This window comes from Primulina huaijiensis, chromosome 7 (assembly GCF_012295235.1).
Source record: "Primulina huaijiensis isolate GDHJ02 chromosome 7, ASM1229523v2, whole genome shotgun sequence".
NCBI lineage: Eukaryota > Viridiplantae > Streptophyta > Magnoliopsida > Lamiales > Gesneriaceae > Primulina > Primulina huaijiensis.
In genome coordinates, this window is record NC_133312.1 from 6,014,088 (window position 1) to 6,033,593 (window position 19,506).

Genomic DNA, 19,506 nt, shown 5'->3' on the forward strand with positions numbered 1-19,506 from the left:
CTTGCTGAGTATTTTCTCAAAATACTCACCCCTTACACTCCCCTCCCTAGATAAATCCGAAGAGCAGGTTGAAGAAGAAGACTCTGAACAATTCTGGGGCTGGTGATTATTTTAAATTTCGAGTTTTGGCAGTAGAGGATTTTCGAATTTTAGTTCTTAAAATTTCATGTAAGACGTTTCCGCAATTTATTTACTTTTCAATTGTAAAGACAATGTTTAAATTTGCGAATTATGAAAATAAACTGGTTTCGGTTTATACTATGCTACGAGGCTGGTTGTTTTTCGATTGTGTGATTGATGAACAACGCCGATGTCGACTAACCCCGGTCTCGGGGCGTGACAGGAAACGTCCTAGTTTATGGTTGTACACCATTAGTCCTTATGACCCGGGACAACATTGAGACTCTATGTGCTAGCATTACACTTTGACTTGTTTACCGACTCATATGGGGTCATCAGGTGGCAAGGTTGGGTGTTTTGTCGAAACATATAGGAGTCGATGCATTGTAGTCGGGGATTCACCGCTTACCTTCGGGTATGGATATCCTATGTGTATGTAGTATGAAATCTCTGATCAGAATATAGTGGTAATTATGAAAGGGGTTTCATAGATTACACCATCGATGAAACTACGACATGACACATAGTATCGATTCATTGACAACTCTCGATATACCAATGGTTGTCGAATCGGTCGGGATATATGAGTTGAATGGACCGTACTGTACGCTAACCATAATAGAATGGTTCTTGCAGGCACTATCATTTGATACCTAGGGAATCATGTAAGCGATGCTGCTAGGCGTTTAACATGATTGGTTGGGTACTATCAGACTTGAGTTCTGACGTTCTTATTATCAAGGAGTTGATAAGTAAGAATGGAGCAATTGGGGTATGCTCATATGAGGACATGTTTAGTTCCGAATCACATGGAGATGTGAACCCACGGCTAGTTGTATCAATGAACCATTGAGGGCCACACAAGTACTAGCTTTCTAGATATCGTTGAGAAGTAAAATAGTTTAATGTGTTAAACGGCTTATAAAGGAGTTTATAAGCGTAAGGAAAAATAGAAGTATGACTTCTAAGAGGGAAATGTAACTTTTAATTTATGAATGTGTTTCTAAATTAAAAGTTGGTCAAATAAATAATGTATTTGAAAATTGTGATTTTCATAAACATTATTATGGACTAAATTAAATTAATTCAAGTGTTGAATTAATTAAACACTAGTGGGCCTAGTAGAGTCCAAATAATTAAATTAATTCAAGTGTTGAATTAATTGAATTGCATTGGGCCTTGTAGAGTCCAATTAGAAATAATTATTTAACTAGTGGGTTTGAGTAAATTCAAGTAAAGTTTAATTGGGCTCAAATATATTTGAGACATTTAAATAAAAGTCCATGGGCCTTGTAATTGTTACAAGCCCAAATAATTTGCATGCTTGGGAGGTGAAAGGTTGGAGGCAAATTTTTGAGTAAAAAGCATGCATGCCTTTGTAACTTTTTAACACAACTTTTTTCACAACCAAGAAAGTTCTCTCCTCCTTTTTCTCTCACCTTGGCCGAAATTTTTCTTGAAAAATTATTTCCAATTTTCTTTCTTCAATTGTTGAGGAAAGAACATACTTCTCAAAAGAAAAATCCTTTTATTTTTCTAGTGCAAAATAAGAGGAGTTCCAGCTAGTTGGTGGTGGGCTTAATATTTGAGCAAGTTGTGCTCAAAGGGAAGCTTGAAGATTGTCTTGCCACTCAAGAGCTAAGGTGTTTACACCTTAGTTGGAGCTATCATCAATCTCAAGAGATTGATAGGTAAAAATCTTAAAAACACCCTGTGAATGTCATTTCGTGTTTTTGTATTTGCTACATATTATAGGCTTAAGATGTTCGAATTTCTAGCTACAAAAATTATTTTGAAACTTCTGTTGCGCATCTGGGCACCTTAATCGATCCTCTTTCACACCCATCACAATACCATTCATTATAGCCACCTGTAAATATGACAGATAAATGACCAGCAGAAGTATCAGTTTCACAACACTTTACACAAAAGAAACTTTAAAAAGAAAATGTCACTAACGAGTGTCATTAATAAATAGCTAATGACTTGCAAGACATATAATGCCATAAATTGTGGAATTATATCATTAGAACCTCAACTGGTGACCTTATATATACATATGCATATTTTTGTGCGACAATACAAACTAATTCTTAATTTTACACGAATTAAGATTGAGTGAGATAAATAGACCGCATTAGAAACTTTCCACAACATATATATATCATCTTCTGATGATAACAATCCTAAGGTTATGATTAGAAAGAAAATCTTCAAATTGCCAGACAGTGGCGGATACTCGTGGCTCAAAACACTATTGTGTGATACAGGTGTTGCAGATTAAGTGAAGATTATAACAGTCAAATTGAATGCCATTTTCCTAAGCCTAACCCAATTAAATATTTAAGTTAAGTAATAATAATAACAATGGTACAATCTATTAGCTTTATCCGTTTCTCACTCCTGTAAACATGTACCACCCGAAAATTTGAAGATCTCCGTGAACCACATGCATATAAGTTATCAAATTTTTTATGTATTATAGTTAAATAGTTTTAATTACATGAATTAAATATGGTGTGCATGTTTACATGTTCAAAATGTAGTCTTCTACATGAATACATAAAACTGTGTTTTAAAAGTTATTCAAGACGCGATCGAGGAACGGAGACCGGGGACCATATCAGAAAAAAATGTTTTATTAAATAATTATTTTTAATTGTTTAATGTGTGGTGTATTTTAAATGAAATTTTCGAAAATGAGGTGTTTTGATATGTTTTTATAGGCCGAGTCGTATTTTAAACCGGTAATCGATTTTCAATAAAAATATGGACTTTTTGAGAAATCGGCTAACATTTTTACAAACTTTCGGCTAGGAGTCCTTGATGGCCACGGCTTCTAGCTATTGTTAGGGTGTGTCCAAGAGACCTAAAAGGGTTGTAGGATGGTTCAAGGGGGGCTGCATGATATTAGATTCGAAGGGCTAGGTGATCGCGTGAGGCAAGAGGGGACCCGCTCATGCCTTGGGACGGGTTTGAGGGGCTGTGGGTTTTAAGCTTCGCAAGCTCGGTCCAGTAGGGTCCATAGGGTTCCAGTAGGGTCCTAGGGTGGTCAAATAGGGGCTGGTCGTGGTGGATAAGGGTTAGGGCCGAGGGTTGCATGGGTAGATGGCTAGGGTTTTCAAGTTAGGGCAAGGAAAATTAAGTAACTGGTTTAGGATTGTCCAATGATTTAATGGGCTTGAATTGGGTTGTATATGGTTTAGTTAGGTGTTAATAAGCTTTATTTCAAGTTTTGGAAAGTTTGGTTAAGTTTTGAGTCCATACGAGTCAAAACCGGGATGTACGTCTAAGTTGTGAAAATGAATTGGGAAATTAATCGAAGAGCTTATGTTTACGTCTGAGAAATATTTATGTGTGTATTTTAAGGTGTCATGTTAAGTTTGGATGGATTTGGGTCGTCGTGTTAAGGTATAAGGATAAATTGGGAAAGTTAGGGTTTCAGGGGCAAAACGGTCATTTTACACTTGAAAAATGTTAGACGTCCTGACAGTGCACTGAATGCTGTAATAAATGTTAAAATATTTATTTCAAATGCTTATGGAATTTTATGATGAAACGTTAATGTTAAAAGACATGTTGCATGCTTGGTTTAAAAGAAAAATGATTTATATGTGCATGAATTTTTATAAGTGATGGAAATATGAAAAGTTGAAGGAGGTGAATTGATTGTGACTGATACGATGATACGATGATATGTAAGGTCAATGCTCAGTTGACGGGTGAGAGTGTCGCTAATGTCCTCGTCGCCCGGTACCGTGGTAATGCATAGATGGATCCATCGACCTACAGCTAATACGAAAGTCACCATTGAGGATCTGAATTTAATAAAAAGTGAAACATATACGTATATGATGAAAAGGAAAAAGCACACGATGAAAGGAAAATGTTTAAGTTTATACATGTTCAAAAAAAGCTATTTTATTAAAAGTATTTTCATTGTTGTTTGTGAATGTATATGTATTACTTGTTATCATGATTAAGGTTTGCTGAGTCAATAGATTCATTAAGTATGATCGATGCAGGTGAGCTTGATATTGATGGAGGTCTTGATGGTTGAACTAGCTAGACTGAAGATGCACACAACCCGAGGACCGTTGCTAGTTTTCCGCAAATAAATTTAAGTTTATGATTTATGATTACTCAGAGATTTTACAACTTATATGTTTTTGAGAGGTTTTTTAGAGGATGTTAGAGTTAGGTTTGTTTTGGAAATAATGTTAACTTAAGGTTGATTGACGTTTACGATTTATGTTTTAAATATGTGTTTTTAGGTTTTCAAATAATAGTTGGTTGAGTTATTTTTAAATTGTTCAAAAGTACTTTAAAATATATTTATGTATACTTTCGGCCGAATGCTTAGGTGGGGAAAAAATTTTCTAGTATATTTTAAAGAAAAACGAGTAGTGGACGTTTCAAAACAATTCTCATTTATTCTTGCCATCTTTGATCGGCCATATTTCTGCCATCAATCATCGATTTTTGAAAGTAAAAATAGTTTCAGGAAGATCTCGACAAGAGATATCCAGTGCTACCCATTTGCAATGTTTTCTCACAACCCTGTTCGAACCTGTCAGAGACCGCTGTCTGCTTTCTCCAGAATTCGTGGGACAGCTCTTGTTTTAGGCTTCATAGGGCTCGGTCTATCAGACTTGAGTTGGATTTCGAGTTGTAGAAGGTAATTTCAGATTTTAGGGTTTCGAATTTTGGGTACTTTGACTCATTTGAATTTCAACAATTAATATATATTGTATTATTGATTGTAGATAAATCATTGAGCCGATTGGAGGTATTGGGCTAATTTTCGGAATTTAATTGGATAATATTTCGAATTTCAGCCTATTAATTTGGGAATTTTTTGATTTTTTAAATGTTAAAATTATTGTGATGTGTTTATAGCATGAGAAATATAAAATGATGATTTTGGAAATTCCAAGCAAATATCGAAAATTTCATATTAGATACGATTGAATTTTTGAAATTTCAGTTTGTATATTATTGAGAAATTTAGGTTTATTAAATTAAATAAATCGATATATTTGACTTTGAGATGAGTTTTAGAAATTATAAAGCATAAATTATGGATTTTTGAAATTTAATGTTAAATTGGTGAATATTGAAAAAATAAATGGAAGTTGATGTGAAATGAATTACTTGCCACAGGATCGGATTTTTCGGAAAAATCTTTATAAAATTCAGTGGTAAATTATGTATCAGTTGAGGTACCCATAAATTGTTTCATTATGACGTCTATAATGACGTGGATGACTTTAAGTATTTTGTAATGAGTTGTGGCATGCTTTATATACTTATGGGAATAACGTGAATGCATTCATGAATTTTTTTGAGTTGACATGCTTAGATTGACAAATAATCTATATTTTTATCCTTTGAAAATAATAAAATAAAAAATTATTTATTTTGAAAGGAATATTTGATATATTTATTGACTAGTCATATTAACTATTTATGCATAGCATTTCGAGCCTTGACTTAGTTGATTGCTATCATTATTGATCTGATTAGATGTTGAGTCATCGATATAGCAAATGATAGGATTAGATCACTCCTGACATCTCATCGATGGAGCGAGTGATATGATTAGTACACTCCTGATGACTATATGAGGATGACTGGGTCGTTACCGGGCCCTCGATGCTACGTGCATGGATGAGCAGTGGCTTCATGTTGCATTGTTGCATTCTTGGCACGGGTGGCCACTGTTCCTATTGCTGATGCGATTCTTTTGGACTTCGTTTTTGTATCCGTTATTTCGTTATTACTGACATGCATTGCATTGCATTCTACTTAGATTTATTTCATATCAGTTATATTTGTCGTAATTTTACTAGTTCGTCGTACTAAGAACTGACCCCTCGTTTCTTTTTATGTTGTTGTTTTTGATGTCATAACAGATTATTCAAGAGACTTTGACACGTCTAGTGGAGCGTCAGGTAGTGGTGCCCGGTAATTGGGTTGTTGTTGAGAGTTCTCATATATATAAGTATATATATATGTATTATATCATCGAGTCATACATTTGCCGGAGTATGCCATGTGTAGTTGTATAGTTACTTTTACGATGTTTTGGATTGATAATCGTGTGATCGAACCTTGTTGGCTCTGCATGTGTTAGTCATGGCCAGTGCGGCTATAGGTTTGTGAATTGATATTATGAATTTATTTCGAGTATATAAATGTTGTTAGCAAAAACTTGTGTGAATCCATGAAAAAGTATTACTTTTTATGCAAAAAGTATTACTTTTTATTGTGAATATCGGTAGGGTTGATCCGTCTCACAGATAAAGATTCGTGAGACCGTCTCACAAGAGACCTACTCAATGTTGTTTGGGTCAAAGCAGACAATATTACAAGTGAGCTGAACGATAGATAAATTGTCAAATTTACAAGATATTTTTAAATTTATGTGAATATTTAGGATTTTATCAGGATTTAGTTTGGATATGTTGTTTAGGATTTTATTCAATCGGATCTGCTGTTGAGATTTTATTCATGAATCGCTGAAACAAGATGGAGAACAAGAGTAGTATTTAATTCAGTACAAATGCACAAGTAGAAAAAGATAGATCACGATAAAATAAATACACAACAATTGACGCAGTAATACACAAGACAACAATATCCAAAGAACCTGCTGATAATGAAAGCCTCTAAATCTGACCAAACCTTAATCAACTGCAACACAGATCCTACGACTTTACATTTACATTGATTTCCCTCATTTAACAAGCTCATACAAACTTCAAGATGATGCTCTAAGAAATCGAATATCTCCTCCGTCTTGAAGACGAACTAGAGGACTTTATCTCCCCTTGTACCGTAGAAACGGGGCTCTGTGAACTTGCAGACGTCTCTGAACTCTTGTTATCACCATTTCCCAGCCCTTTACCCACGATCCACAGCTTATCAAAGATCCTTCTTGAGCGAGACGGCAGCAACATCACTCCAGATCCTGCGTTCTTGCTTCCTCTCTTTGTTAACTTTCCGGTCTCTTCTTTCACCTTCAAATCATCCATTTGCTTTCGAAGGGATTTGGGGTTTTCGGGGGTTGCTTTCGTCCATTTTTCTTCGTTATTTCTTGGGGTGTGAATACTGGCAGCTGCTCTAGTTTGTTCACAAAATAGGACTTGAACCACCACACGAAGTGGTAGCTGCTCGTTCTGTGCTGCATGCATGGATGCATCTGTTGTCAATTTCTTGACATCCATTAGCCCACACAAGTTCTTTCTCTCGATTTTTGTCAAACTCCGGTGCTCCTGTTAAACATGGTGTCCAATATTATGCAGTTCGAATCAAATAGTTCGAATCAGATATATCATATAGTACTCAGAACACATATATGAGATGAGTATGGTAAAACTAGGATACCTTCAAGTAGATGTCAATGGCACAGTATAATCTGTCGTGAATTGGCCTTGCTGACTCGGGAATTGACTGTGATAACTCAATGAAACTGACAACCGAGAGACTTGGATCACGAGCAACCTCTGCAAGATAACTATCTACGATCTTCCCAACTCTTAACCAAGACCCGTGTCCTAAAACAAAGTCGCCTTCATTTCTACCATTCTTTTCTGTGAATTTCAAGTTCCTGTTGCTTCTTCCTTTGGTCACAAATTGATCTACGAGTTTCTGAACAAGCTCGATATCATATATGGTGGTCTGAGGCGATTTTGATGGGATCAACAGGTCACTTACACAAGCTTCATCCAACTTTAAACCCACACTTCTTATCAGTTCTTCCTTTAAAGACTCATCAGCATTTAACAGGATAGCAAATTTAAGTAATCTAAGTAAGAAATTACAAGAACAGCTGACATCCTTGTCCGAAGGCAACAAACAAATTATTGTTTCGGCTAAAGATTTGTTCTTCAGCCAATTAACAGAAGAGACCAATGCATCGGCAGAATCTGGCAGCCATTTGGCTGCATAAGTCTTCAATGCCTCACAAATCACTCCACCGTCAGTTCTGCCTTTCAATTTTATGGCAATCATAACTCGCTTGAAAAGATTGATGTTCAACTCGCATACATCTTCAACCCACCAATCTTTAGGAGCATACTCTGTTTTATCCGGGAACTTTATTTCACTCTGAGTTATCTTGTCCAGTGATGACGTGTTCCGGTTATGAGTATACGACCAAGAAATTAACGAGGGATCAACTGAAGTTTTAGATGCAATAGAATCTATGCTCCTTCCAATCACCTTTTGATTCTCAGACCATGGGAGGAGAGAATCCGTGCTCTGCAAAACGATAATAGAATCTTTCCAGCTGCGAAAAATGCTGGAATTGAGAAATACATCGATCTTGAAAATAAGGTTTCCTTTATCAACATCCTCAGTCATCTCAAGATACTCCGCTGCACATCGTGCTGCCACGACATTGTAGGCATTGAGAGTCACCACCATTCCATAACAGAATTTTGCACATATTTCAAATTCCTTTGATCCACCAGGAAAATCAACCAACTCAATTTCGTCAAGCCCCTCCTCGCTGGATTTTGATACCAGTTTTTGTATTTTATTGCTCTTGGACAGGAGAGGAAACTGCAACATTTCAAAAACAGAAAATCATCGATTTTGACAGGGTATAAACAGCGATTTTTACGAAATTATCAGCTATTCAAAACACGGCACTCGAGGTAACATTCTGGGATATTTATAAAGCAAACTTGTTCACTACGCCGATGAATTGCCTCAAAAGAAGTCACCTTGTGGAGATGGAACTTCAGTTCCCCAACATTAATAACAACATCAGTTTCCAGTTCAGATGACACAAACCTGCAGAATTCAATGCATTCTATAAGTTCCATCGATAACTTATATGTAACCAACAGTAAACAGTACTGGATTATGTAATGTTCCATAGACGATAATCCGAATACCAACACCACAAATCACTGGACCACGTGACCAAAAAAAAACTTCAAACTTCAGGTTATTTCTCTAAAAAAAACTTATGACCCGCAATCAAATTTCTTGGACCTTCCCAATCAAAATGGTGATGGGATCACTAACTCGATTCATCAAATGGTAGTAGTTTCCCAAAACTGTGATAAAGGTGCAAAATTTAGTAACTTTGTCGATAGCATTCCAATTGTTTATGCCATAAAATTTCATCCACGACCTTTCAAATAGTTGAGACTCGCAGTCCTTTGCAACAATCTCCCAAGATTGTTATTTTCTTAGGATAAAAACATAAGCGCAGCACATTTAAGTCTAAACTGCATGCCTATCCTCTTCTCAACACATGATTTAACAACGGTGAGGGGAAATGGTTATACTTCTTTTATCTACATGAAATAAATTACCCCACGAAGGGACCACAAGAAAGGACAAAAGAATGAAAGAAAAAACTAAGAACAGTTAACTTCTTTTATGATACAAAAATTATTTACAAACCTCTGAGCTCCAATCGGAATGAAACACGGGCTTCTATTTAACTATTAAATTCAACGGAGATTTTGAGGAATTTAAACGTTGGACTTTGAGCTGTCAAAAATAGTTAACGTATATATAGGTATATACCAGATCATGAACTAATAAAGAATCAAAATAAAAACAAGTATAAAAAAATTCATAAATACAGAATACGTCGAGGAGCGAATATAACGCACCGTACACAGTTCCCTACAGCTTGGAAAGCATCAGGCTTTGATCCCAACTTCATATACTTCATTTCACCCTTCAAGAAAATGCTGTCTTCGATTTCAAGAATTTACAGCCCCAAGAAAAAGTTAACTTCTATTTCACCAACTCCCCACTCTGCAAACAGTACTTGAGAAGAAACTTGGCCCCGAGGAAACAAATAAAAGCTAGTGAAGAAATGAACTAAAATTCACTGAAAAACTGGAACTTGTTCCCTGCTTGAAAAGGACCAAAGCTTGAAACTTTACTTCAGCCCACGACCTCTCCCACTTCTCCCATGCCAGAAAAAAAGAATAAACCCACCACTAGAAACACAACAAAACAAACCCCACAACAAGAAAAAAACAAAATAACTAAAAATAAAACAAAATCCCAGACGAGAGCAGGATCAGAAATGTCTTCACTTTTTCTCTTGCCCACACCACTTTAAGATAATGCCTCGTCCCCCGGGCCAAACAGCAGAAAATAGTTTCAACTCTCCTCTTCTTCTTCTTATCTTGTCTTAGTTTATCAAACATGCATACACCTCATTGCATTATATCACTGCGATGACATGTATAATATGACGCCGTTACTATTGACAGATTATTTCACACCAACCTCATATACTTAAAGACGGGTCCTTAAATTCCAGCCGTCTTTGTTATAACTCCTCCTGATTTTCCAAGATTTCTTCTTTAAATTGCGAATCTCAAGAGTATCCCATGTTTGTGAATGGTCATAGCTCAGCTTTATTCTGAAATTTTGCAGAAGAGAGAGACCACCTACGATGTGTGTATTTATTTGTTGGTGTGAGTGTATGGAGTAGTGGTACGCAGAGCAGGGGGACCTGCTCCCTCCTTTGGACTGAGACAGCGGTGTCCACAGAGAATTGGGACCTATTTTGTAAAAGCTTTTAGGCCTCGACGCACGCCTAAATCCTAATCTTTTAAGGCCATTTTTGCCCCCCACGTTATTTTTGGGAAACATGTGGAATTAAAATTCAGAAAAATCAAAAATATAAAAATAATATTTATAATATATATAGTTTCTTGATGTCACAATCACATATATCCAAGTTAGTTAATATGAAATGTTTAAGGTTTAAGCAAAAACTTGTGTGTCACGGTTTTATGGGTCATATGTTGTGAGACAGATCTCTTATGTGGGTCATCTTGAAAAAGTATTACTTTTTATGATAAGAATATTAATTTTTATTGTGAATATCGGTAGGGTTGACCCGTCTCACAGATAAAGATTCGTGAGACCGTCTCACAAGATACTTACTTTAAAGTTTAATATTACCAAAAAATTTCTTTACAGTTTTATTCTTCAAAATATTTGTTACTCTTTAAAATATTTGTTAAGTAACTTTGTTGGTGTGAGTTTGTTAATAATTTTTATACATATCTTTATTTTTTTTCGATTTTTTATTCGATTTATCTTTAACTTATGTAAAAGTTTAAACTATTTCAATAAATCTTATCTATTTAATAATCTATAAGAATTATATCTAAATAAAATAATATGTATTTTTTAAACAAAAATTATCAAATGAAAAGAATTAATATAACACCCATTATATGTCAGAACACTAGTGTATATAAAAAAATGGAGTAAGACCTTTGTATGTATAAAGAGATAATATAAATATTGTGAGAATAATATAGGTAGCATGTGTGAGAGAGAGTAGCCAAGTTTTTCGGCTTTTAGCAACAAATGGTAACCCACCCAATGTGTCCGAATTAAATTAATTTGAGAAAATGTATTTTATAATACACAAAAATTCTTGTGAGACGGTCTCACATATCAATTTCGTGAGTTGAATATCTTATTTGAGTCATCCATTAAAAAATATTATTTTTTATGCTAAGAATATTACTTTTATTTTGAATATCGGTAGGGTTGACACGTCTCACAGATAAAGATTCGTGATACCGTCTCAAAAAGACATACTCTTTATAATAATCTATTTAAAATTTGAAATAATCAAAAGCTGAAATTTAATATTCTTTTTATCAAAAAATTAGGTATCTCCTCCATTCCTCACAAACTTTTTTATGTCTTTCTAAAATCAATGAAATAGTTTTAATGGGGAAGTTTTCATTTGGATTTTTACTTTCAAGGAAGGGCGAAAAAGATAGAATTTTCATTTCAAACCCAAAGAAGAGATATAATTTTTCAGAAAAAAAATTGAATATGAATTTTTAAATTTTGAACTGCAAAATTGGTTTCATTTGTATTTTTAAAAAGGGCGACGAATTCTGAGGAAATAATTAAAGTATATATTCTTTAAATTGAACATGAATTTCTTAATATTTTTACTAAATTTTAAAATTTATAATTAAAAATGGTTTTTTTTAAAAAATAATAATAATAATTAAAAAAAGCAACTACGTAAAAGATCTCAAGTGCTAATTCTAATAATAGTTTTCAAATTAGCCTCAAATAATGGTCCCCGTCGTCGATATTATTACCTGAAATAATTTAAATTTCAATTGTGGTCCACGTGTTTGGAATCCATTCATTTTTTCAAGTAAATAAATAAATATTTCATGCAATTGAATAAGAGACTCGTTAGTGATCGTATGATATAGATGTCGAGTCACGTTATATGTACCACGAAATTTGTACAATAATTCTTATAATACAAAAAATTCAATATAAAATGTTAATTTATCAAAATCTCAAGACAAATTCAATAAAAATCTCATAAAATAATAGAAAAATATCATAATATAATTGTTATAAATATGGATAGATATGTTGTACATATAAAATTATTCATAAAAGTTTAGATTCTCCTGTTTTCATAAAGTAAGAGAAATGGAGATTAATCCCGCAAGGCGAGTTGCAATTAAATTTATTTCTGAATGGTCCTAATATCAAGTGGGAGGGGACCTAACTTAATATAAGATCATAGGGTGCACATTCCAATTCATGACTTTAGAGGGGGAATAAAGCAAATTAAATCAGCATTTCTCCAAAAAAAAAAAAAATCTTCTGTAAAATTACTTATATTTAAATCTCTATATTTTTTAAAATCAGACATAAAACTTCTTATAAATGTAATAAATATGCTGAGTTTTTTTAAACTCGAGGGTTAAATATATATATATGCTTGATTTTTTAAAAAATGAAATATGTATATATTAATGAGCAAAACCGACAAAGCTTCATTCATTATCCCATCAAAATATTATGTTCACGTCTTAATTTCCTTCACCATGCAACAATCACGTCCTTGCTCTTCACTTCACAAATATATTTCTATTTCATCCAGTTCTCTTCACACGATAATTGTTCAACTCCGAATATTTTTGTCCAATTTATACGTAAAATCTTTGGATACACACACCAAATCAAATCTCTATCAATATTACTGGTCTATATTATTTTTCCCCCGAAAATGTGAAAAATTATGAAGAGCCACATGGCTTGAGGAAGCAATGATTGTAAGAATTTAAGCGTGGTGAATAACTATCATATACAAATGATGATAGGGGCTAATGGGCTTCCACATTTATGATGGTTACCACACACACACACACACACACACACACACACAAATNGGACCATGATATGTCTCACCTTTATAGCCTAATTCCGAAATCGGGATTCCAAAATCAAATTTTAGGTCCGAAAACCTTTTCTAAATTTATGACCTTGATCGAGTAAAAAGCATAGATCTAAATAATTATAAATTGTCGTAAAAAATCATATTTTATAAAATATTTTGGGGAGATTATTTTTTTAAAAATGTTGTTTGGATACAATTGAAGGTTGTGTGATATTTAATAAGAAACATAGTTTAATAACAGTATGAAAATAAAAATATATATATAATGATTGATGTAAAAAAAGTAGAGAGAAGATATAATAATTATATAATGATGTTTTCAGTGGTGATTTGAAATAGAGTAGTTTTTTTTTAAGACGATCTCACAAATCTTTATCTGTGAGATGAGTCAACATTACCGATATTCACAATAAAAATTAATACTATTAGCATAAAAAATAATATTTTTTCATGGATGACCCAAATAAGAGATCTGTCTCACAAAATACGAGATTGATAAACTAATAAGATAGAAAATAAAAGAATATTAAGTTTATATTTAAATATCGTCATTGATCAAAAAGATTGTAAACAACTGTTAGATATATGTTGAGATTGATAATAGATTTAATACCAATTAACTTGGGCTGAATTTTTTTAATCATTTTTAAAACATCATCTAACAATCCAACTATATATATCACTTTTTTTTTTACATTTTATTTTTTTGTCATACTATTGTAATTTTATAAATTAATAACCTTCATTTAAAAAAATATTTAATTCTTTAGTATTTCTAAGGAAAACATGCATTAGGTATACTACAATCCGCTAGTATATATAATTGATTTGCTTAAATAGCAATATTTTTTCAAACAACGTATTATGGAATTTAATTTTGAATTATCGAGCAACGAGATCAGAAAAATAGTTTAGACAATGGTGAAACTATTTTAGCATCTTGCAAAACTTGAGCTACAATATCTCGTGATTGGAATGTTTAAAAATGAATGGAGCATCGAAAAATTATATTGAGTTCGATTTTAAACCGAACAGAAGAAACTCAACATAACCCTCTAAAAATTGATTAAACATATTGTAAAACATTTGATAAAAATGCAAGTTGAATATATAAAAATGTTTCGGTTGAAGCATTTTATCAAACATTTTTTATATGATATATTGGTATTTGAAAGAAAATATAAAATACTTCAACAATTCCAAGCAAAACAACAACAATAATTAAATGCAATAAATAAAGATGCATGAATTTATTTATGGATATTCGAAGATTAATAACTCCTATGTCACCGCTTCTTCCACTTAAGAAGGTATCCACTAGAAGACTTTGATTGGTACAACTCTTTATACAAATCCACTTCTACTTAAGACTTAGCACTTCCTTAACCGAAAACTCCTAGAACACTCTCAATGGTAGGCCGCAATCTCATAATCCGCACAATATTTTACATCTCTTATGCCAAGATTACAAACACAATGTTTGATGTCTTTGGGTAAAGATATCACTCAAATATTCTTTAAAGCTCAACTTTTCATATATATGTGTGTGAGTGATTGTGCGTGAGGATTTAATATATTACAATGTATGTTTCTCAAATGTATCATCACACTCTCTTCTTGGGTTTGCTCTCATTGTAGCTTTTTTCTTGAATAATATGTTCATACTTTTAATCCCTATCAAAAGCTTATGTTTGATATTCAAAGTGATGTATTTATGACTTTAAATTAAATAATGATATAGACATTAGATTCAAGAATATGACCGTTTGGAAAGTTTTTGTATGGTTTCTGACATTGAAACAGCCATATTTGAGTTGCTGATCATTTTCTAAGATCGATCTGATTTTACTGTTGATCGAGCTATTCCATATCAAGCAAGTTGATCAGCTGGGTCTACTGGTTGTTCCAGATCGAGCTGGTGGATCAGCTAGGTCTGAGTTGAGTTGGTCCAAGTCGAGCTGATATGTTCTTTTGATTGTAACTTTTGATTCGCTGCTTTATAGGTAAAGTGATGAACACGAAAGTTGTATTCCTTTCTTTTAGCTTTCCATATAAATATGAATCACTCAATTTGGAGATATGCTCGAAATATCAAACTATATATAAGTTATAACTTGTTCTTCATTAAGTACATAACTAGCAATTTTATCGCAATTGTTCTCCTAATTAAGCTTTGATTTAGGTTTCGACTTGTGAAGATGATTTGAAGATGATTGTTTTATCTTAGTAATGCATACTGAATCATTCCGTTTAGACTATTGAGCTAAGATATATGACAAAAAGACCAGAAGCGCTACCTTCAAGTTGGTTGTTGTTTCCACTTCGTTCAGCTCAATTCTGCAATCATTATTTCGCCTATATAACATCTAAATTAGTAGAGCTGATCAGAAATATGTTTTTTAGAAACTTCCATGTCTATTTAGCTGCATTGGTTGTTGGTCTTTTTTATTATCAGGTACGAGATATCATTGAAATACTTGAGCTCATCATAAACTAAGTTATTCTGAAATTATATTTCAGCAACTTATCACTTCCAAATTATTATTTACCAACAACACATTTGATTAAATATGTTATAAACATAATAATAAGTGTTATTATAAAAATCAAAATTGTTAGCATTTTCGTATCCCAACATAATGTATATTATTCTTCATATCATTACAAATAAATTACAGTTAAAATTTCTACACCTATTTTGTGAAGACCCAACCCAAGAGTGGACCAACTTAAGCTCAAGAAACCTGCAGCTTGTAAATCAAAGAATGCCTCACATTTTCAGCCCAATAATTACTTACAAACCTACAGCACATCAAGCCAATTTCTAAATTTGAATCACAATTTGACCATCATTAACAACCATTAATGACCCTTAAACTTTGAATTTTGAACAGCCCTTTGGTTAGCATGTAATAACCAAATAATGGGTGTTTAAGGCCATTAAGATATTGATTATTGTAGGCTGAAAACTCTTCAGGATCTCTCTCCATTCTAGCTTATAAATACCACCCCAAAATTGAAGGAAATCATACCCAACACAAATGATTTCTCTCTTTATTTTTGAGTTTCCCTGTAACAACATATTTGAGCAAAAGTGCAACCAATTCCGAGCTAAAAATTTGTCCAAACTTGGGTAACGAGGTGTTGTACATTCTTTAACGTTGATTTCTGCCCATCTTCGAGCAACCATTTGCAAGCAAAGTTCTGTTCACGTCAAGCAAATAAAGACAACCACTTTCGAGTTCTTAAAGAAGAGTTGTTGTCCAAGAATCGTGTCAACTTTAGCGATCTTTCCGACAACTTTGTTCACGCAACGTAAGATCAAGTAAGTGGGCTTATATATATGTGCTTTGAAATAATGATTGTTCCTGTTTTTGAAAACTCAATAGTACACTACTCGTTTCACGTCATTTGATTCGTATATGTGTCGTTCTGCATGATTCATCTGTTATGCTATGAAGTCTTGAAAATGCACTGTTAGGATTCGAATTAAAAGTGATAAGGACATTTACGGAACATGATAAGATAAGACCCTGATGCGGCGTGTCATAATAACCGATATATAACCTCGTCCCCTTAAGAGAGTAACAATTAAGAATTGACCAGTATACCATGAATTACAAGAAATATAATTATTTTAATAAAGCAACAAGTGATCGATCTTATCACGTAGTTGTTGTTATGTCTGAAATACTATCTTTAATAAGAGGAACTTTCCACTAGTCTTTTAATTAAAAGGAAATAAATTGAGGCCCAAAGAATGGTTGGCCTTGGACTTTGGGTTGTGACTAATAATGTGTTATTAGTTTGTAAAACTTTGGGTTTTATAATCCTTACAAGATATTATACTTTGGGTAGAAGAAGAAAAGGGAGAAGAACAATGTATAATATCTTGTAAGGATTATATCATGTAACAACTTCTTACTCTCATGGTACGAAGTTCGGATTAAAAAACTATAGTTATTCATACTTGCAATATATGACGATAAGTAATTTGTGTTTATGTTATATATGACCGGTTTAAATTTGAATATTGTCATCATTTAAAATCATTATTGAAGGCGTGTTTCATTAGACTGAGAGTAGATTTAAGTTTTGATGTATTAGTTGCTTTATAATTACAAATATCTATTGGAACTAGTTTAGATTTGAATCTTACGATGAAATAATAAAGAAAAACAGCAGCGCTTTAAAAGCAACCCCTTTTCCCAAAATTTATTATGGAATTTGATTTCAACTATGCTTATCGAGTAATGAATGTACATTGCTCTTCTTATGGATAAAGATGTCTTTAGTAAGACGGTCACACGGGTCAATTTTGTGATACATATATTCTATTTGATCAACTCATGAAAAAATATTACTTTTTATGTCAAAAGTATTAATTTTTTATTATAAATATAAGTAGGGTTGACCCGTCTCACGAACAAAAATCCTTGAGACCGTCTTGCAAGAGTCTTTCAAACTCAACTCAATTAGGAGATAGCAAAATAATCGATCCTAATATTAAAAAAACAGTCCCCGACAACGGCGCCAAAAACTTGACCGATGATTTCGATTGAGAAAAAAACTAGCAAGCGCACTAGGTCAAGTAATAATGTAGTTGGATAGAGTCTAAGTCGTTCCCACATAGACTATTATCGAACTACTATGATATAAATTATTTAATTTAATCTATGCTATATAGAAGAAGTGATTTTTGTTAATAGTTAAAATAAATTTAATTATTCTAAAGAAAATAACACAATTCAATTAAATAACAGATTAAATTTAGGAGAAATTCAAATTCAAATAAATGACCGGGAATACACAACGGTACCAAACATCAGTTATTGACACGTATTGGATTTGATCAAATAATAATTATTTTAAAGTCACGATGAAATTCTCTATCTTAATATTTATTCTATTTCTAGAATTAATAATCTTATTTTTATTTAACAGTCCAACTATTTTTAATTGAATTTAATTAAATAAAAACGCATTCAACAACTATGAAATTTCAGCTTTTTACCTAAAATCACACACTGAAACCGAATACTATTTCTAGTTGGTTTAATCATGTGTTGATCAATATTTTTGAAGTTATTTTTAATCTATTATCTTTCAAGTCAAGATCAAACAACAAACATGCAATCAGTTGGTTAGATTAAACGCAAGAGACCTACGCAAATATCAATCAATAACATAAAATAAATCAAAACTCTTATCGATCCAATATGCAAGCGACAATCACAAGTTTGGCCCTATCGTGGTCCCAATCATAAGGCTACTGCTCCATAAAATCAAAACTAGACAAAAATTTAATGTTCAAATTCAAGAAATAAAAGAAATAAAAATAAAAATAAAAATAAGAAATCTCAGCGATGGTGCGTGAATCTTCTCGTCCAGTACGTCTTCTTCTCCTTGTTCTTCACGTCTTGATGATGAAAAGTCTCCACCGAGATTGTAGTTTTATTATTGTGTATATGGGAGAGGGAGGATAGAGAGTAATGTTCTTCCAAAATAAAATCTCCCTATTGCTTGATAGGATCCTCTATCCCTAAGGAAGATTGAGTTTTTAAGGAATAAAAACACTATCAAATCTTTCCTTATCTAAATTTTAAAAGGTTTTTTTTTCTTCAAAATATTCAACAACTCAAATACCACAATTAAGATTTTAAAATATGGTATTTTTATCTTTAAATACGAGCTCCATGTTGTCACAAGGCAAAAGTGAATCAGACATAAGGCGTGATCACTTCTTATTCTAGGACCTTTTCTGTTTTTGTCAAGGCATGAGCGGAGCAGACACAAGGCGTGATCTGTTCCAAGACCTCTTCTGTTTTTCTCCTTCTCCATAACTTCATCTTAGCAACTTCAAATGTTATATAAATCATATTTCTAGCCCAAATTTATTCTAAGATCACAAAACTTCCTCGATCTTATCATAAGAATTCTTGGATGATAGAAAAAATTCTTTATCAATTATTTCCTTCATTCTCAGAAATCTTTCCTATTTGGCACTAAACTCTTTGACCTTATCTCCTTTTTACACCTTTTGGTCAAACCTACAAACAATAAAAAAATATGACGATTTAGCCATAAAAATCGGAATAAAAATGCCAGATAAGCACGAATACGACAAAATAAATTCCTAAAAGAGTTATATGATTCGT

The 19,506-nt window shown here is 32.8% G+C and overlaps 1 protein-coding gene across 1 annotated transcript; it reads right to left on the bottom strand.

Moving 5' to 3' along the window:
- Positions 1–6,688: 6,688 nt before the first annotated feature.
- Positions 6,689–10,651, bottom strand: LOC140980917 (phototropic-responsive NPH3 family protein NPY1-like). The gene is made up of 4 exons (XM_073447033.1): positions 9,759–10,651; positions 8,853–8,922; positions 7,510–8,688; positions 6,689–7,397 (listed from the first exon to the last, which is right to left on the bottom strand). The coding sequence occupies exons 1-4, from the start codon at positions 9,818–9,820 to the stop codon at positions 6,897–6,899; spliced, it is 1,812 nt and encodes a 603-aa protein (XP_073303134.1). The 5' UTR covers positions 9,821–10,651; the 3' UTR covers positions 6,689–6,896.
- Positions 10,652–19,506: the final 8,855 nt, after the last annotated feature.

Bases quoted from the DNA above. Each gene is read 5' to 3' on its own strand.
- LOC140980917 (XM_073447033.1), bottom strand. From the start codon at position 9,820: ATGAAGTATATGAAGTTGGGATCAAAGCCTGATGCTTTCCAAGCTGTA. The intron at 8,923-9,758 runs GTGCGTTATATT...TGAATTCTGCAG, and splicing joins GCTGTAGGGAACTGTGTACG to GTTTGTGTCATCTGAACTGG. The intron at 8,689-8,852 runs GTGACTTCTTTT...GAAATGTTGCAG, and splicing joins TGAAGTTCCATCTCCACAAG to TTTCCTCTCCTGTCCAAGAG.